This window comes from Arabidopsis lyrata (genome assembly GCF_000004255.2).
Source record: "Arabidopsis lyrata subsp. lyrata unplaced genomic scaffold ARALYscaffold_6, whole genome shotgun sequence".
Lineage (NCBI taxonomy): Eukaryota > Viridiplantae > Streptophyta > Magnoliopsida > Brassicales > Brassicaceae > Arabidopsis > Arabidopsis lyrata.
In genome coordinates this window covers 23,526,157-23,547,096 of record NW_003302550.1, presented here as the reverse complement: position 1 = coordinate 23,547,096, position 20,940 = coordinate 23,526,157, and the positions used below count along the sequence as shown (strand labels likewise).

Genomic DNA, 20,940 nt, shown 5'->3' with positions numbered 1-20,940 from the left:
TTTTCGTTTTTACAGTTAATGCCAGCAATAGAATAGGTCATAGGTTATATCTCTTTCTATAATATGAAACTTATCTTACATGGAATTCAAAAACAATTCTATGATAAGTTAAATAACTTACCTATAATAATGTTGTATAAATTTTAAACCTTTAACACATAATATTTATTCTATATAATACTTGGTTGAAATTAAGTATTCAAACTCTATAAATAAATACATGATAATACATTTTTTCAATAAAATAACTTTTGCTGGTTTCATATTTTTTCTTTATATAGTTAGTTGACAAAGAAATATATTTTTCTTTATATATATAAATAATACTCCATAAAAAGGAAAGAGAGAATCTTTGGAATGAGAGAGAATCGAAAAAAGGAAAAGGCGAAGGCACAGAGAGGCGTACTAGAGCTTAACTTTGGGTCCCCCATACGTCACCCAATCATATTCGTCCACGTAGCACAACTCACCCATGCGCATCAAATACATGAAACTTTTTATTTCTTTGTTAAAACAAGGATACTATTTGTTGTGAGATGAAGAAATAATGTCTTTATTTGAATCGTGTATATAATTAATTTAATCGTGAAACCTTTCATCAACATTAAATGGCTGCGTGTAATAGCTATAGCTAAACTTTTCATCGGGTTGCACATGTTATCAACTAAGCTTGATTAATTTTCCTTAAAGAAAAAGAGAGAAAAGTTACACACGGTATGGATTATTTATTAAAGAGAAGTATAAAGAAACTCATCGATTATTAAATCATAGTTATGAAAAATTCCATTGTGTATTTTTGACTAAGTAATCCAAAAACTGTAGTTCTTGATTAATATAGAGTAAAGTATATGAAACAGTGTGCCTCTAACACAACCTGTCGGTATCCATACGTTGCACTTCTAACTACGAACAGAAAATGCCACTAAAGTTTTCTTTATTGTTGTAGTTGGGCCCAATAGTAATAATGAACCATCATGAAAACTCATAAACCAAACATTGAGAACTCTCAATAATTATCTTCTTCAACAACCCCTCTACTTGGTCCCAAACGTCTATTTCTGTTATTTTTCTCTTTCTCGACATTGTCTCAAGTAGCCTACCACCATAATTAAAGTATTGAAATTTTGTCTTTTTAACTTTTAGAGAAAAAAAAAAAGGAAATCGTTTTCACGAGATCATATATATTATAGTAGTAATATACGACGCCAAACAAAGCCTACTAAAGAAGTAAAGGTGGTCCAACGGGCCCATAACAGGCCATTTTCGCTTAACATCTCAACTGCAGATTGTTAGAAATCCACTTCTCTCGCATCTCAAGCGACTGAGCGATCCAAATTTTGATTGGACTTCTGTTCGGATCTTTTAGTTTTCAGACTTTTGGTTTCAATATCCAACCACGTTTTTTCTTTTCTTTTCAGAAAGGAGTTTTCATATGATTTTTTTTTCCTTTCACTATTCTAATTCGAATTTTCGAATATAAATACAACGAATCCATTTTAAAATCGAAACACACATTCTAAAAATGGTTTAGTTCTCGGATCGATTGATTCAATTCGATTTGGACGGATTGGTTTATCAGGATTGAACACTTTTAAGTGGCTCGCATGCTCCATCAAAGATTGTTATTCTAGCATCTATAACATATTTACACCTTTTAACAAAGAACTAGGGGAGGTCCCCGCGCCCAGCGCGGGGTTGTATGTTGATTAAGACCAGAATTAATAATCAATATTTAGGGTTATCAAGTTAGGGATATTTATTGATTTAATTTTGTCAAGAGTCTAATTTTTATAACGACATTAATATAGAATTATGGTAAAACCCTATAACTTTTGATATATATTATTAGTAATCAACAATTAATAGTGTTTTTGAATCACAAACAATTATTAGTGTTTATATCTTGATATATATAATAGAATTAAATATAAAAAAATCTATATATTTAAACCAACAATATATTAGCAACGCCCCGACGGCCGCCACTGTCCATGGGTTCCCACGTCCAGTCTCGGTCTTTAGGCCCATCTTCTTTGTTTTGTCGTACTCTTGATTTTATGACATATTCATGCTTACTCGTTTCTTTCATATTAGCAACGCCCCGACCGCCACTGTCCGTGGGCTCCCCACGTCCAGTTTCGGTCTTTAGACCCATCTTCTTTGTTTTGTCGTACTCTTGATTTTATGATATATTCATGCTTACTCGTTTCTTTCATATTTGTAAACGTAATATCTACAACAAAAAAGGAAGATTTATATATTTTTTAAGAAGCGAATCTATATCATAACAATTAATAATTTAAAATTGTCTTATTCAATATTATACATATTAATTTTAAGTAACGTTTCATTTTATTTTAAGATAAAGATGGAATAATAACATAACGATTTAGATTTACTACTATATCTCACATTTGTTTAGATTTTCCGTCATTATCGACATAAAATATTTAAAAAATAAAATTTTATTAGAGATATGAATCAGATTTAAAGAATATACGTAGGATTGTTTTGATATTTTTTGCCAATATCTACTTATCAAAAAAGGAAAATTTAATTTTTAACTCATAATTATCACAAACGATTGGTTGGGAAAGAAAGAAAAAAACAAAAAAAAAACGGAAAACAAAACGAAAAAAAAAAGAAAAAAAAAAGGAAGACACACGACCATTCTCCGTCTCCTTCTACGAAATCCCACGTTTTTCATTACGATCAATGGAGTTAATACACTTTCATCGAGTCTATATTCATTATTCGTGCATGATCCAATCAGATAATTCAAGGTAATTTTAAAGAACGCCCTCTTTTATTAGCTTGAACTCTATGGTGCAGGATAGCATCAATAATTTAATATGATGGTTTGAAGACTTGGCATGGACAAGATATTAATTAAGAGTCGTCTTTCCATCATGTCAGATTCGATCAAAAGATGATGTTCTATCACTAAATTGTCGATTCTCTCTGGTTATATGCTATATTTTAGGTTTTCAAGTCTGGTATGTATATTAAAAAGTTTACATGCGACGAAGAACATGATGATGAGGTACGATGAAAATCTTCTAAAGTGGTACGTGGGGTGATAGATGTATTTCACCTATATATGTCTATATATAACAATATTTGAGAAGTGTTTTTGCTGACGTGTCGGACTCTCGGCTCTTGTTGAATCCTTGATTTTACGTAATTACTTAATTACCCTTAATGAAATCTAATTAATTTTGGAAAAATTAAATTGAATTTCGGAATTAACCAGGAAAAAATAATTTTGGAAACAATAAACATGATAATTAACCAAAAAAAAAAAGGAACAACGAAGTACCAGTTAGGAAGCTTTAATTGAATTCATCGTATTCTTCGTCGAGTATTTTACTAAGATTATTGTAAAATACTCGATAACGTATATAAATTTCAATGTTTTTGGAAAATATATCTTGAATTATTTATAATACAATACCCGCAATATTCCGGTATTTATTATTATAAGATAGTACCCGCCAGATCTCGTATACAGAATAGGTAATCTCCAAGGATATTAGATGTCTAAATCATTACCCAAACAACGATATTCACAAGAAAACGAAACAATAACAAAACATAAAAAATGTTTCAATATTACGAAATCGAAGCTTAGGTTTGAAGAGTAGCTTAACCAATATATTCATGGTCGATAACTTCAGTTCTAATACAAAAATCAGACGACATCGGAAAAGCATTCATAATAGGAAAATAAGGTGAAAATATCACGAGTATCATTATCGGAAAAACAGTTCAAATACCGACGGAAAAATTAATCCATGTAAATCATTATCGTAGGCTATGAATAACTAAACATTACGCCGATCCTTAGCACGAAATGATTGTTTCATTGCCACAACTTCAGAACACGGACGGTCTAGCATTATTCTCGTGCAATTACAAGCTGTGGTAGCTCTCAACCCATCTGAAACAATGAAACAATAAATTATTCATCAACAACATATTTACATATTAGATATAGAACCTACGATCAAATCATTAGAAAAGTACATTGTGCTACCTCGTGTGACTTCCAATCTAGCGAATCTCATTATCAATATGGTTGGATCATCGCGAGGTTTTTGCCATTCCCTCAGAAGTTTACGACCGTATCCAGACGGAAGTCGACATTGTAGATGCACACCGCTAATGAGATATTTTTTTTAATAAATACAGTATCATCAAAATAAATGAAATATCATTTTTAAATATTCACAACTTATGATTCATCTTCCAATTCTACATATATCTGATTCCACACATTATTAATGGGTTCCCCATCTTCGAAATTGCCAACACGCACGATACGCCCAATCAAATCTATACATTTAAATTTAGAAATAAAAAAAATCGCGTAATATATAAGCATATATAGTAACAAAAAGTTTAAGACAATTAAAAACTTACCGTAACAAAAATTTCTATCCAACATTAACCCTTTAATATCAGTAAAGGATACGAAATTGAAATAATCATCAGAACCCAAGCTTGGTATTTGAGTCGCAGAAGTGGACAGGTTCCAATGGAGAGTAAACGCATGCAAAGCAGGTCGGAAAGGACCATTAGAAGGATGCAAATCAAAATCTCTTAATATAAACCACCGTGTGGATGTCGGATTCACACACTCAAGTATTTTGTTAAGTGGGAAAGATTATTCTTGAGGGACAAAAATAAATATGTCAAAGACCCGTAAATTGATACGAAAATTGCTATATTATTTCTCTCTTGAGAGGGCGATCCCCTTTACATGGCCATTGGCCTCTATATTTATACATCGCTAAACGACATTTAAAATGAGTAATTAAGTACAATTATTCCTTCTTAAATGTGTCCGTTTTGATTCTTCGGCTTTAATGCTCAACGTTTGAATTTGAGTTGACTCTGATCTTCATGGGCCTCGCCTCTTCTGGCCCAAATGTCTTCGAACCGACTTACCCGTGTCTTCTACACCGAACTCGCGTCACAGTGCAGTCACTTCGGATTATCTAAATGGTGAAAACCACTTCGACCATCCCTCCGGCTCGCGGGTCTAATGGGCCTCATCCTTTACGGGCCATTATCCTGATTACGTGGCAATCTTTGGTTGGTCTCGTACTTCTAGTGCGGGATCCGACACCAACAATTAGCCCCCCAAGTTCTTCGAAGTGCTATTCCAATTCGGAGGACTTTAAATGCTCAAGTGACCAAAGATTGCGCTCGAGAATCTTTCTGATTTCCCGCCGAAAATCTCATCACTCCTTTAATTTCGGCATTAGCCATTTTTAACCGAGTGACATCTGTCATCATTATGACCGTATATTGATTAATTACTATTAAAACGGGAAAAACCTTCCCACTACCCACACGACTCCCGAGGCGGTTTCATCATTAGCTTGAGGTAACTTCTTTTCACCATTACTCTCTTCTTTTACTTTTGTACTTTAATCAAAACCTCTCTCTTCGTTCCTTCACCAAAACCCTTCTTCGCCGGATCTTGAATTTTTCTTTCTTATCAATGACTTCTGATTCCGATAGACCCGAGTCTTCGTCTTTTGACGAGAGGCGTTCTAGTAATGATGAGTGCACCCGCCCCGGTGACATCGCCGGTCCGCACTATAGGTCCACTTGTACTCTTCAATCCCTCGAGCGGTTGAAAGAGCTTTGCCGGATTCCGCCGGAAATTATGGCGGAAGCACAAATAGCTTCCCCCACAGAATCTCCAGAGAACCATCGCGATGGTTACTTCTGTGTGTATGAGATTTATTTCAAGGGTTGCGGGCTTACCTTTCCTCTTCCCGAAGCCCTAATTTTATACCTAGCGGCTCTTGAAATCGCTCTTCCTCAATTAACCCCCAATCTTCTTCGCACAATTCTTGGCATTATAACAATCGCGGCGGAGGCCGGTTACGTTATCGGAGTTGCCGAATTAAATGAGCTTCTAAGCGTGAGAAGCTCGTCGAAGAAAACGGGGTATTTCTCAGCATATCCTAACGCCAACAGGAACATCATTTCGCATCTTCCAAACAAGGATGAAAATTGGCATCATCCTTGGTTCTTGATTAAGAAAACTCCCGCTTCGGTTGGAAATCTTGCAGATTTCCTCCCTTCGAAGTGGTCGGCGAAACCTGGTAGAGATTAGGTCGCCCGTATCTTTCCCGGTTGTTTCTTTATCTTTATTAACTAACATCGTTGTTTCATTTCGCAGCTTTCATCGCTTCCAATCTCCCATCTGAAGAGTTCATCGAATTCTTCAAAATAATTCTTGAAGGGGAAACCCTTTGGAATTCCTTCACTCTCGAACGATTCATAGAGGCTAACCACAGACTCAGGATGAGTCCGCCTGGTCATCTTCACCAAATTCCTCCCCCTCCCTCAACTCAGGGAATGTCATCTCGGGCCCTTGCGGCCAAGCGTAAGTTGCTCTCCAAGCCGATGGCTGAGGCTTGCGAGGAGAAGAAAAAGTTTCTCGCGACTTCTATAGACAAGAAGGACTATAGTAGGACCTTGCTGGTCGATGATGGCAGTACTGAGGGAGCTCGATCTGTCGCTTCCTTCAGATTAACTCCTCGTCGTGACCGTCGCGACTCACGTTCTCCTCGGAGGGATCGATCTCCTCGCCGTGATTCACCTCGTTCTTCCCGAGATGATTTTAGTAACGAGCCAATTAAGAACTTGGTTCGTCGAAAGAGAGACAAGTCCTCTCGTAGTGATCTTTCCCCGCAGAGGGAAAAGTCAAGGGCCCGGACTGACCGCTCACCTCGGTCATCCCCTCCTTCTGAACCAATGGGTCCTCCACGACCGGTTGATATGTCTTCCTCTTCCCAGCCTGATAGTGGAAAGACCGCCCGGAGCGCGTCTCCGAAAAAAGGAGATTCTGAATCTCGAGATGCTCCCTCGAGGCTGAAGCCTGCTCTTGTACCTCAAGTCAAATCGCTTTCAGGTTTGGTGATTTACACACACTTAAATTTTTGTCTTTATTAAAATTCCAATTTTTACAATTCTTCTTTCTTCGCAGCTATGGAGACAGAAGGCAGCGTCTTCCGATGCTTCAAGACCCGTTCAGGTTCGATCTTGCCAGATTTCAACAAATGGCGCCCTGCGATTCGTGAACGTTATCTGCTTCACGCGCATCACTCATCTCGGGTTAGTCCCGCTTTCTTTTATGTATATTTTATTGTATTGCCATTCTGCGAACTGACTCATCATCCCGGGTTCATGTACAACGCCAGGCTCAAAGCGAATTTAACGACATGATCGAACATTACGAAGGGTTGGTCATTGGCCGGGAGAAGGAGATTGACATGTTGACGAAGAAACTCTCCGCCCTTGAGGCCGAACTCAGTTCTTCTGCCGGCTCCAAGCATGATCTGGAGGACAAAGTCGATAATTTAACATCCGAGCTTGCGCAGATAAAGGGGGAGCTGCAAGGTCAGTACGACCAGAACTTCAAACTCCAGGAAGAGTTTTCTGGTATTCAAGGTAGGCTTCAAGAGTCCGAATCAAACGCTGATTCCCTGAACAACCAACTCATCGAGCTCAACGCGAAGTACAAGGCGATCGCCAAATTGCGTGACTCTGAGTTGGCGAGGTCGGCATCGAAAGCCAGAAAGGAGGTCAAGGGACGCGGGATGGAGTTGATCCAAGGGGCCATCCGATTCATGCAGACTGAGAAGGCTAGGTCTGACCTGGAATCTGACATCAAGGAGCACGAGAGCAATCTGATCCTGCTGGATCAAATCCATGATGCAGATTTCTCCGAGGATCAAGAGAGAACTGAACTATCGGCTAATCTTTCTGAAAAGCGAAGTCGCTTGGCAGCTTTTCCTACTCCGACCTTCAACCCTCAGGACTTCGAGGAATTCTTCACCGAATCGCCTCCTATAAGCGAATCAGGTTTAGACTGGGCAGGTAATGCTTGGCTCCTGACATTTATTACCTTTCCTTTTCTTGCACCTTTGATTGACTGGAATTATTATTCCCAGGCTCAAGTGGGGCGGAGGACGTTGTCCCGCCCGTAGCTCCTGTGGTGTCGGAGGTCACTCCGGAGGTTGGTTGTACCGTGGAGGGTGGTCAGGAAGCTTCATCTGATCAAGCAGCTGCCAAGGACGCGAATGAAGCTTCGACTGTTGAGCCGGACTCCAAGGTGGCTGCTGCTCCGTAGTGGCTGTGTCCACTTTGAATTGGGGATTGTCCCTTTATTTTTAAGACTTAATTTCATACTTATTTTTGCCTAAGGAGGCTTTATTATTATTTTCTTTTGAACAAGATATTTGCCTGAGGAGGCTTTTAAACCTTTCTAGGTTGCGACCCAAGGGGGTTTGGTTAAAATTATATACGGGTTTGCAAAGTCCGCTTTAACCTTTTGTGGCCTTGTGGCAATGCTTTCGAGATTTTTAGGTTGATCAGACCTTTCTCTTTAGAATGCGAGAACTGAGCTCGGCTTAAAGCGAGTTCCCCACTTCGGGTTTAGTCAACTCGGTAAACTTGTCAGGCTTGGGCCTTAGTAACTTTTGCAGTTGATGCGACGGTTGCTTTTTCCCTTCTTAAAGAGAACGGCTCGTCTTTTAATGTAATAATTGCCTTTTCTCGATTTTCCAAAAATGGTTTAATCCACTTGGAAACGCTACCATTAATGAATTTATGGTTCCAAGGCAAACCATAAATCATTATAAATAAAAGCTTACCTACCTCTTGGCTTTATTAAACATGACTCTAGAGTCTCACTTGAGAAATATTTTGAGAATGGAAAGCGAAACAGTAGCCCCCGTTGATCCCGGCAGCCCACTCTTCCTGTCCGGCGACGGCTTTGAGCCGGCCGGCGTTCTCTTCCCTCATGCCGTCTTTCACTTTCCTTCAAAGGAGAAAAAAGAGGCTTGCGACTTCATTGACAAGGTAAGTATTTGAAGTTTTTTTTTTTGATTAAAAAACTCTTTGTTTCATCTTATTCATTCATCTTTATGCTAGGTCGCCGACAAGCACCGTCGCTTGTGTGAAGAGAGGCAACGGCTAGGCCTCAAAAGGCAAACACTCGAGGCTCGTATTTCTCGGGTGGAGAAAAAGATCAGGGCTTTGGAAAGTGATCCCTTTCAGTGGGAATGGCGGAATTTCGATTCCGTTGCTGAGATTCCAAGGATGCTTCGGATGTACCTCCGTGCTAAGGGAATCCCGGGCCCTGTGAACGCCCCCGTCTTCGTCACTCCATCCGACGATGAAGAGGAAGAGGACTTGGAGGAGGAGGCCAGCGACTGCCGGAAACGCCTTCGGGATCGTTCCGAAGTGGATGCCAAAAACAAGGCGTCCACTTCGAGGACTAAACCGGCGATGAAGGAGCCTGTTCCTGAGCCTCTCCCATAAATGTTCTCCAATTTCTTCACTTATCCTTTTTTTTTAAAAAACAAAAACTCGTAATGGGCTTCGGCCCTTTTTATTTATGGAAATATTTGTTACTTTCCTTCTTTTCCAAATATTCTTCGAGATGCGTCTTTTAATGCAGGATCCATTCGAGGGCATAAATCTCTCCGTGAATCACTCCATTCCTTGGATGAAATCCGCAGCTTGCTAAGGATATGGGGTTCCTATAAATTATAGGTTCGATTTTCCTTTACTTCTCATCCTTCTTTTCATTTTAGCAGGCATGGAGTTCAATCTACGCTGTTCAGAATCTATGCCCGACTTCTCCAGAATCGGAATGACGAATGAAGATGTTCCAAGTGAGCCCAACAGACAGCCTCCTCCACTTCGCGGCTTCTTGAGATCCCAAATCCGAGCCCCATGTGCTTTGATCAGGAATCTCCCAATCAGAGACCAAGGAACAGCGACGGCGTTCATAGAAGCACTTGAACTTCAACACCGGAAGCTTACGTCGGAAAAGAGGAGACTCCGGAAGAGGATTAACCGGATGCAACGCAGGTTTACTACGGTGTCAAGAAATCTTCACATTCTTGAATCTCACCCCGGAGAGTGGATTGAGCTTGGGATCTCTGACTTTGCTCGAATTCCGGACTGCATGATGTCAATCCTTGATCTTGCGGGTCAAGGAATTGAAGTGTTCTGCTCGTCAACGAGGATTTCGTAGTTCGAAGTGTACGATGAGGGACACTTCACCCCCTTTTTTTTTTTTGAATAAACGCTTTATTTCCAATTTCTTGTATGTTCGCATAGCCGAACCTTCTTCCTTTAATAAAGAAATAAAACAAAAACTTTATTAATAGCTGAACTCGTTTTCGAGCTGCCTACGTACCCATTTCGGGATCAAGCCAAATCGTAGTTCATGTACATAAACAATGCATGTAGCTTCTAAACATAAAACTTCTTTAAGTTGATCACATTCCAAGGTCGCTTGACTGGATTGTCTTCTAGGTCTTTTAACCTATAAACGCCGTTTCGAACCACCTCGGTAATAATGTAAGGTCCCTCCCAATTAATACCAAGTTTTCCAGCACCTTCTTCTTTTCTGTTGTCAAAGACACGCCTTAATACATAATCTCCCACGAAGAACGGCCTACTTTTAACCTTAGAATTGTAATACCGGGCTGCTGCCTGTTGGTAATTCTGGATCCGAATTAGAGCTTGATCACGCCTTTCATTTATGGTATCCAGTGAGTCGTTAAGCATCGCTGAATTTTCTTCCTCATTTAACGGTGCTTCTGTTCGACGAAGTCCGGGCACGTTGAGTTCAGCTGGTACTACCGCTTCCATGCCGTAAACCAAAGAGAATGGAGTTTCTCCTGTAGGTCGCCTAGGGGTTGTACGATAAGCCCACAGGACGGGTTGGAGTTCTTCATACCATCCTCCCTTTAGATGACTTAAGCGTTTCTTGAGATTGCTTAATATCGTCTTGTTCGCGGCTTCGGCTTGACCGTTTCCTTGCGGATATCTTGGAGTAGAATAACTAACTTTAATTCCCCAGTCCGCACAAAAGGCATCAAACTCGTGTGAAATGAATTGCGCTCCATTATCAGTGACTATTTCGTACGGAACTCCATGTCGACATATAATGTTTTTCCAAATAAAAGTCTTCACCGCCGAATCCTTGATACCGACATACGCCTCAGCTTCAATCCATTTCGAAAAGTAGTCTGTGAGGACTAAAAGGTACTGTACACCTCGAGTTGATTTGTGCAATGGTCCAATGATGTCCATCGACCACCTCATAAACGGGTATGGGGCGGAAATGGAAGAGAATAACTCCGACGGTTGATGGATTAATGGCGCATGGAGTTGGCAGCGCTTGCATCTTTGGGCGAACTTAACGCAATCTGTGATCATAGTGGGCCAAAAGTACCCCATTCTTTTAACTTTAAAAGCCATAGCTCTTCCTGATGAATGACTTCCACATAATCCCTCATGCACTTCGCTCATGACGATTTCGACTTCGGGCCCAAAAATGCATAATAGGTAAGGGTCACTAACACCTCGCCTATATAACGCATCTTTTGATAGGCAAAATTTCGCGCTAACGACTTTCATTTTCCTGGCCTGCCATTTATTCTTTGGGAGCTCACCTATCATGATGTAATGCTTTATTGGCTCCCTCCAGTCAGCCCCCCAGTCTTTAGCCGGAATTTGGTCAACTTTGTGAAATATCCGTGGCTCTGGTTCGGGATGTTCGTTTGGTTCAAGAATATTTTCCTCGAGTAATGGCTCGGTTTCCATCATCGTTTCTGGAATCATTTCTTCAGCTAAGACAACGGGTTCCTTGTTAGATGTATTTGATCCTTTTGACTTCCTGCGTTTGTTGGGTGGCGGTTCGATCTCTGGTTCACCACGGTCGCGTGCCGCTGCTCGAGACCTTGTAACGACGAGGGTTTCCTTGCTGTCTTGAATGCTTCGCTCCGAGATGCACTCTACTGGAATAACTCTCTTTAACTCAGGATCTGATGTTGACGCCAATGCGGCAAGTGCATCTGCAGTTGTATTCTCTCCGCGAGGTATGCGGATTAACTCGAATTTCGAGAAACTTTTAGATAGATCCTTCACCACTTCGAGGTAAGCTTCCATTCTTGAATCTTTGGCTTCATAGTCTCCATTAAATTGGTTAACTACTAATTGCGAATCGCAATAAGCCAATATTTCCTCAGCTCCAACTCCTTGCGCTAGTCGAAGTCCGGCAATAAGGGCTTCGTATTCTGCCTCGTTGTTGGAGGCATTGAATAACAATCGGAATGATTGTTCTAGAATTTCTGATGTTGGAGATTCCAACCTAATTCCCACTCCGGATCCTTGCTTTGTTGAAGACCCATCTACATGTAATTTCCAAGTTTGGTTCTCCGGTTGATCTATCGTTCCAGGTATTGGTAGTTCGGTCAGGAAGTCTGCTAAGACCTGAGCTTTCATACTGATCCGGCTTTTAAACTCTATGTCGTACTCGCTTAATTCCACCGCCCATTTCGCCAAACGTCCGGATTGACTTGGACTATGAAGTATTGTTCGGAGTGGTTGGTTAGTTAATACTTCAACCGGATGGGACTGAAAATATGGGCGCAACTTCCGAGCCGAAGTTACCACCGCGAGTGCAAGTTTTTCCATCATTGTGTATCTAGTTTCCGGATCCGTCATTGACTTGCTCACATAGTAAATTGGTTTCTGCTCCCCACGGTCTTCCCGAACCAAGACTCCACTAAACGCGTGGTTTGAAACTGAAACGTACAAGTAGAGTTTTTCATCCACTTCCGGTTTGGACAATATAGGTGGAGTGGTTAAGTATGCCTTAAGCTGCCCAAAGGCTTCTTCACACTTCTCATCCCAAAGAAATCCTTTGTTCCCTTTTAGAATTTGGTAGAAAGGCAACGACTTATCTGTAGATCTCGAGATAAAACGATTCAAGGCCGCAATTCGCCCAGTCAACCGTTGTACTTCTTTGAAGTTTTTCGGAGATGGCATGTTTAGAAAGGCGTTAATTTGATTTGGATTGGCTTCAATCCCTCTTTCTGTCACGATATAACCAAGGAATTCTCCGGATGGGACTCCAAATGTGCACTTCGCCGGGTTCAGCTTCATTTGATATTTATTGAGAATATCAAAACATTCCTCCAAATGCTTAACATGATCTTCTTTCTTCAGCGATTTAACCAACATATCATCTATGTAGACTTCCATAGTCTTCCCGAGGTGATTGTGAAACATTTTGTTCACCAACCGTTGGTAAGTCGCTCCTGCATTTTTCAAACCAAAAGGCATTACCTTGTAACAGTAGATACCTCTATCTGTGATAAATGACGTCTTTTCTTGATCATCGGGGTTCATCATTATCTGATTATAACCCGAGAAGGCGTCCATGAACGTTAACAGCTCATTTCCAGCGGTGGACTCTACAAGTCGATCTATATGCGGGAGCGGGAAACTATCTTTGGGACATGCTTTATTTAGGTCTGTAAAGTCGATATAAACCCTATCTTTCCCATTCTTTTTCTTGACAACGACAGTGTTTGCTACCCACTCCGGATATTGCACTTCTCTTATGGACCCTATCTTCAAGAGTTTATCCACTTCGTCGTTTACTATTTTTGCCCGCTCGACTCCAAGCTTTCTTCTTTTTTGTTTCACCGGTTTGAAGCTTGGATCTACGTTTAGTTCATGACAAATTATACTCGGATTTATACCCGGCATATCCGCTGCTGACCATGCAAACGACGCTTTGTTTTTCCTTAAGAGTTCGATCAAAGCTTCTTTTATTTGGCCAGTCAAGGTTGCTCCAATTCTAATTTTCCGGTCCGGCTTGTCTTCTTCCAGTGCCACTTCGACTACCACATCCTCTTTCTTCTGCCCACTAGGAAATTTGGTTTTTAGTCTTTCTTTTGCGGGCTTCGTTAATTGCTATTGAATTTTCATACGGTGGCTAGTTAAGTAACAAGTTCGTGAAGCTTCTTGATCTCCCCGAATTGTTTCCACCCCATTTGATGTTGGAAATTTGATACATTGATGGTACGTAGAGGGGACTGCTTTCATTCGATAAATCCAGGGAGTCCCGAGGATGATGTTGTAAGCAGCGGGCTTATCGAAGACAACGAAGTCCACGATCTTCGATACCTTCTTGGCAAGGACCGGTAGCTTGATTGTTCCGAGAGACATGGCTGACTCGCTTGTGAATGCAACTAACGGAGATGGGGGTCCTACTATGTCTCCTCGGCTGATTCCCATTTTTTCTAGAGTACTTAAAAAGATCAAATCGACCGAACTGCCTGTATCTATAAGGATCCTCGATACTTCGAAGTTGGCGACATCAAGGGTAATGACTAGGGCATCGTCATGCGGTCTTTCGAGATGCCGCGTTTCTTCTTCGTTAAATGATATTGAAGCACCTTGAAAATCAATTTCTTCACTCAAGCTTGCTTTGAGTAAGACATTTCGTCTATGTTTTTTGATGGAACTTATTGAATCTCCGCAAAATCTGGAACCTCCTAGAATCACATTGATCCTCCCCTTCGAACTTCTCGGTTCTTCCTCGTTGGATAACCTTGGTCTTTTGGAATCTTGATCTTTGGAGTTTTCCTTTGCTTCGTGGTATTCCTTCACAAAATCTTTTATATCGAATTTAGAAAGATCACCACCAGCCCAAAGCTCTGCGAGGTGCTTTTTAAGAACGCTGCAATCCTTGGTTAAATGTCCGGTTACTTTATGAATGTCGCAATATAGACTTTCATCACGGACCCAAGTATTTGATCTTCCTTTCCCTTGGAATTGCTTCCCGACGGAATTGTTGAAGGATTGCGACCCAAACTTCCTTGGTCCTTTGCTCTCTTTAGGCTCGAACTTCTTGGTAGGGACGGTGATTGCCGGCTTTTCTTGTTTATTCCGTTTGGCAAAACTTTCTTTTTCGTCTTCTACCTCCATCCAATTGTTTGCGCGGAAGAGTGCATCCTGAATTGTGTCTGGTTTATGAAGTATTAAGTCTTCTTTAAACCTTGAATCATGTCGCAACCCTTTTCGTAGGGCAGATAAAGCCGATTGCTGGGAGATTCTTGGGAGTTTTGACAGCACTCCCTTGAATTTGGTGATGAAAACTCGAAGTGACTCATTAGATCCTTGCGTTAAGTTCCAAAGATCGGCATCCGAAACGCTTTTATCCATAAGGATAGAGTATTGCTTTAAGAATACGGCTGACAGTTCGTCGAAATTGCTGATCGAACCCGGCTCTAATTGGGTGAACCACATTAGAGCTTGGCCACATAGATTCTCCGAAAACAGCTTGCAATAGCCTGCGTCCTCATCAGCTTCATCCAACTCGACTCTTCCTGCGGCGATCAGAAAGGCTGCAAGATAGCTTTTTGGATCCTCCAACCCGCTGTAAGGGTCCAACTTGAGCTTCCGGGAATCCTTGATCCTCAAACTTGCGATTCGCGGGATAAAAGGGGTTCGCCTAGCTTCTTCAATGACTCGATTGATGTCTGGCTCCGAACTTGTAGCCTGATGAAATTTTGATTTCATTTCTTTTAATTCCTGGCTAACCTTCCTCATGGTCTCGAACTGGTCGAGGTTCTCCTGCTCGTACTGAGCTGCAAGATGTTCTTCATCCCCAAGCTGCGTCTCTTCTTCCGACGTCTGAGCTACATTATTAGTAGCACCGGGAGTTGTTTGTCCGCTGGTTTCATTTCGTGCAGCGGAATTTGGCGAGTTGAATATCCCTCTTCGGGTTCCCACCGGGTTTCCTGCACTTAAAGAGCGAACACGAGTTTGTATATTATTGACATTTTCACTAAGAGATACCTGGGATGTTTGCAACGTATCGACGGCCTTCTCCACATCCGAGAATTTTTGTGATATGTCTGACATGGTTTGCTGCATAGCTTTGAGGGTTTCGGCCAATGATGTCTCAACGGCGTCTCCTCCAGACATTGTCGCTTATCTCGGAAATGTAGAAAAGAAGAAATCTGACCACTCAAGAATCCTGAGTTCCCCACAGACGGCGCCAAAATGTGGATGTCGGATTCACACACTCAAGTATTTTGTTAAGTGGGAAAGATTATTCTTGAGGGACAAAAATAAATATGTCAAAGACCCGTAAATTGATACGAAAATTGCTATATTATTTCTCTCTTGAGAGGGCGATCCCCTTTACATGGCCATTGGCCTCTATATTTATACATCGCTAAACGACATTTAAAATGAGTAATTAAGTACAATTATTCCTTCTTAAATGTGTCCGTTTTGATTCTTCGGCTTTAATGCTCAACGTTTGAATTTGAGTTGACTCTGATCTTCATGGGCCTCGCCTCTTCTGGCCCAAATGTCTTCGAACCGACTTACCCGTGTCTTCTACACCGAACTCGCGTCACAGTGCAGTCACTTCGGATTATCTAAATGGTGAAAACCACTTCGACCATCCCTCCGGCTCGCGGGTCTAATGGGCCTCATCCTTTACGGGCCATTATCCTGATTACGTGGCAATCTTTGGTTGGTCTCGTACTTCTAGTGCGGGATCCGACACCAACACACCGCCCTTGGAAAAACTTAAATCCACCACGACCTAAAATACCGTCAGATATATATTAATCGTATACAAATAAGAGAAATACTATTTTGATTTTTGAACACGATATTTATATTACCTCCGTGTCCACCAGTATCAGTTGCAAAGTATCGTCAAAGATCGAGGAACACTTAAATCTTCTAAGTACTCGGATCCTGATTTTACAGGGAAGCTTTGAAGGGTTAAGATCGGATACACGGACCAAAGGACCATCATCTCGGACGATAGGAACAGCGAGACCGTCGGTAAAGGGGATGTCGTTCATGGCTTAAGAACGATTAGCAAAAGACAGAATATCGTTCCTAAGCCACGATACAGTCCTATATATATAAGAAGATATAAGGCGGTTTATACGATACGCAATATGCTTATTAACATTATCGTAAAGAAATTATTATCTTTTCCATAAAAAACATGTGAATTATCCTCTCGTAACAGACGTAATATAATATATTATTATATTATATATTTTTGTACACGTCGAACGGTCTATTTAGATATGTAATCAGACATTACCTTTTCATCAACTAATATTAGATCCACGGTGTTATGATGACCAAAACATCGCACGAACTTCCTTAGTATCTTTACTCGGAGCCTCCAGTCATGGACAAAAGGATTCAACGAAGAAAATCTTGCGAATTAGGTTAACTTATGAGACATCACTGAACGTGCCTTGATATATATACAAGAATGTTAAACAATACAGGATATTTTAGACTATTCAATATATTTGCCTTTTTTCCGGGCAGTATATTGTATCTCTTATTTTTCGAAAAGTATATAAATTAGAGTATCGATAATTCGTGGGATATATGTAAATTTTGTTGCGAATATGTAAACATTATCGTATAAAAGTAAATAAAAATGCTATAATTTAATAAAATAACTAATTAATATTCGAATTTAATAAAGAGTATTTAAGTAATCACATAAAAGCAAGGGCTCAAGAAGAGTTGTGAGGCCGACACATCAGCAAAAACACTTCTCAAATATTATTATATATAGATGTCATTCTGCAGTTTTTTGTTTTTTTTTTTTTTTTTGTTTTTAAATGTCGTTCTACATCTTTTCAAACAAAGTTCATAATTTACCTTTATCCAAAGCTAATTTTTTTTTTTTTGGTAATGGTATCCAAAGCTAATTTTCTGTGAATTTAAATTAATATTATCTAAGTCATCTGTATTTAAATTAACAAAAAATGGTTACTTTGTATGAGATTTGTCAAATGACACTTTTTGTTAAACAGAAGGGATTATAACTAAATTGTATCGTGAAAATGGATGAGTAATAAAATCTTTATGTAATGAATGAATTCTAATTTTAACTAGATAATATTCGACAAAAAGAAGTTTTATGATATTTTACAATTTATATGTGCCCCATTTGAGATTCAGATATGGTTATACGCCCTGATCATCAAATCTCGAAGTACTTGTACCTTCACCAAATGTCACTATGCAATATATTAACCATAGAGGCATAGAGAATGATAGTAATTAGGGAACAAGGGATACATATCCTTCACCATTAAAAAACTCAAAACAAGATAGCAAAACGTCTCTACAACAGTGTCACAAACTACAAAAGACAAGACATAACAAACAACTTATGTGGAAAGTTTCACACAACAGTTCCAAACACAAAGATAATACTTGTCTCCTTATCTAACAAACCAACCAAAGACAGTAGAGAGACAAAGAAACTAAGCAGCAGCAAGCATCAAAAGCAGAGTAGCAGCTACTCCAGGTCCCTGTAACAACGTCAAAAACTTGTATAAATTACACATTCAGATTCTTTCATTGGAAGAGCTAAGGAGAGCTTCAGATTTACCAGGTAATCAGATTAGGTAGAATCACGAAACTCCAACGTGACAAAGGTGTTCTAGGTAAGAACCTGAGGAATGTCTATTCTTCACAATCAGGGGATGAAAGGTGAGACTGAAATGGCTTGAATCTGGATGAACCTTTACCAGCAGAGATAGTCTAAGACTCTAAGAGGGTCAGTAAAACTTCCTCTTCCCTTTTCCATTTCAAAAAAACAGGAAACGAGGCGAAGAAGAAGATCACTTAGCAGGAGAGTAGTTAGTTTTACATCTTTTAAGGCTTGATAGAAATGAATTAGAAGGAAGAGAAGGAGACTTAAAAAAAGAGAGAGTTAAAAGAAAAGATATGGACAGAGCGGGAGATACAAGACAAAGGTAAGACTAAGAACCCGAAAAGACGAAACTTGGAAGAATGAAACAGAAACCCAGTATGATCAAAGGCTCTACTGCATATACAGGCTAGCTAGATGCTATCTAACCCACTTAAGATAAAGAAGCCAAAAGGAAAAGACAACTCTAAGAAGAAACTATACAAAGGGCAAAGAGGAAACGCTAATGTTCAAGTATCACCACATGAACTTAGCATTCACCCAGGGTATATGTTAGAGACTGGTAAATTTTTGGCCATCCTATATGCTACACCACGAATCAAGTCTTCTCTTTTACGCGACATGAATCTGCTTCCTGAATGTTTCTACCCACTAAAAACCAGCTGTTCCACCATTAATAACACCCCAATCTGCGCTAGGAGATCCAGTAACTGCTGACTAACTCCGAGTCAAGACTGCTTACATGTTCCTTTACCATCGCCATTAAAAGCTAAGAAACAAACTCAAACCAGCTTGGTGACTAACACCTTATTTCTATGTGCATAAAACTAAAACTAACCCCGTTCCCCCTAAAGGCTCCTGATCTTCATTCATCGGCAGTCTCAAGCTCAAGATTGAGCATGCGACGCAGTGTCATAGTGGCAGAGACAGTACAATGAAAAGGGTTGTCACCAGATGAGGTTGGAGAAACCGGCGCAGACTTAGCAACTTCGCAAATATCAACAGCAGATTCAGGAGCGGGAAAAGTCAAAGATACCGTCCTCTTTTGGTGGAGAGAAAACTTAGGAATCGGCACAGAAGCAGGTGGAGGCGAGTTGGAGTAAGTAGGACCTGCCCATAGCTCAGAGTAAGATAGGCTTCTCCTTTTGTCAACAAATTCACTAGAACACCTACGGATCTGAGAACCTCTGCTGTTAGCAATTGGAATGGGACTGGTTCTAACGCTGTCTACCGAAAGAGGATTAAAAACCGGCAAAACGGACTTAGGAGAACGAGGAGACTGAACTTGAGGAAGAGCTCCTTTGGTTAAAGGTGTTGAAGAAGTTCTCTTAGGTCTCGGAAGCAAACCCACACCAGATTGAAAAGTTCTGCAATTGATTTGCCTAAAAGTTTTGGAAGGAGCAGATCTAAAACGATCATGTCCAAGAGATTTCTTCCCATAATATTGATCCCTATGTTCCACAGCTACAATAAGCGTTTCCATTTCGAGATCTGTCAACAGTAAGAAGCTTTCACTACAACAACAACACACACACACCTAGTCGCTTAACTAACGCAAGAACACTTGTTTCTCTGATCAAAATCAAAGCTTGATTCAAAGGAAAAGCCTTGTTGATAACCCAGAAAGCGTCTCTGAAGATCACAGAATCCGAAACCCAGCTCAAGCTGAAACAAACAAATTCAAGCCATACAAATGGAAGTAAATCATCACATACGAAGAAACAAAGAGAAATCACAAGATCAGATCCTGAAAACGGAACCAACATGACACTTTCCATAGAGAAATTCACCTTGAAAAAGAGGTCTTTTTGATGGTGATTGGTGAAGATATAAAGACGATTCGCTTCAGATCATACAGAGAGAGATAGGAAGCTAAAGAGATATTTTGTTCTTCACTAGCGGACCAGTGATGTGTTAAAGGATATCTTCTAGGGTTTTTAAGCCTCCATGGAAATGAAGATCCTACGGATCTGAGAAATGAGGTTGATAGAGAAGAAGAGAGAGAGAGAAAGAGACGGAGAACAGAGCAGTTGTCTTTAACTAGGCACAGAGGCACAGTTACTTCATGATTCTGCTGACGTGTAATTACATTAATACCCTTCACTTTATTCATTGACCATTTTGTCCTTCTCGTCCTTCACTGACTAGTTGAGAGTCTGAGACTGAGAGTAATTAAATTATTTTATTTTTACGTAATTAAATTATTTTATAAGCATAGCAATTAAGGATCATTTGAGAAACCGTATATTATTAAACGTTGTTGCTCATTAATTATTTTTATTTTAATTATTCGTGCATGGAGGACCTTTTACGTGACATTTCTTTCCTCAATTTTTTTTAGCTTTAATAATACAAAATTGAACATCTGGATGTCGTTTCTTTTTTCATTCAGTTCTATTAACCAATATCAATTGGCCTCTTTGAATGCCTTACATTAATTTAGAAAACGAATTAATAATAGATTATGGACTAGGTACAATTGGTAGGGTCTTGTAATGAAAATTATTGAGAAAGGATTCAGACATTGTATAGTTCCGCAAAAGTGGAACCATAAAATATGATTGAAACCCTTACATATAATTTACACAACTATATGATCTGCT

General features: G+C 39.9%; 1 protein-coding gene across 1 annotated transcript; it reads right to left on the bottom strand.

Moving 5' to 3' along the window:
- Positions 1-17,958: 17,958 nt before the first annotated feature.
- Positions 17,959-20,373, bottom strand: LOC9308891. Its single transcript, XM_021022542.1, has 3 exons — positions 20,128-20,373; positions 18,296-20,002; positions 17,959-18,215 (listed from the first exon to the last, which is right to left on the bottom strand). Exon 2 carries the CDS (start codon positions 19,818-19,820, stop codon positions 19,203-19,205), a length of 618 nt encoding a protein of 205 aa, XP_020878201.1. The 5' UTR covers positions 19,821-20,002; positions 20,128-20,373; the 3' UTR covers positions 17,959-18,215; positions 18,296-19,202.
- Between the last annotated feature and the right edge of the window lie 567 nt (positions 20,374-20,940).

Bases quoted from the DNA above. Each gene is read 5' to 3' on its own strand.
- LOC9308891 (XM_021022542.1), bottom strand. From the start codon at position 19,820: ATGGAAACGCTTATTGTAGCTGTGGAACATAGGGATCAATATTATGGG.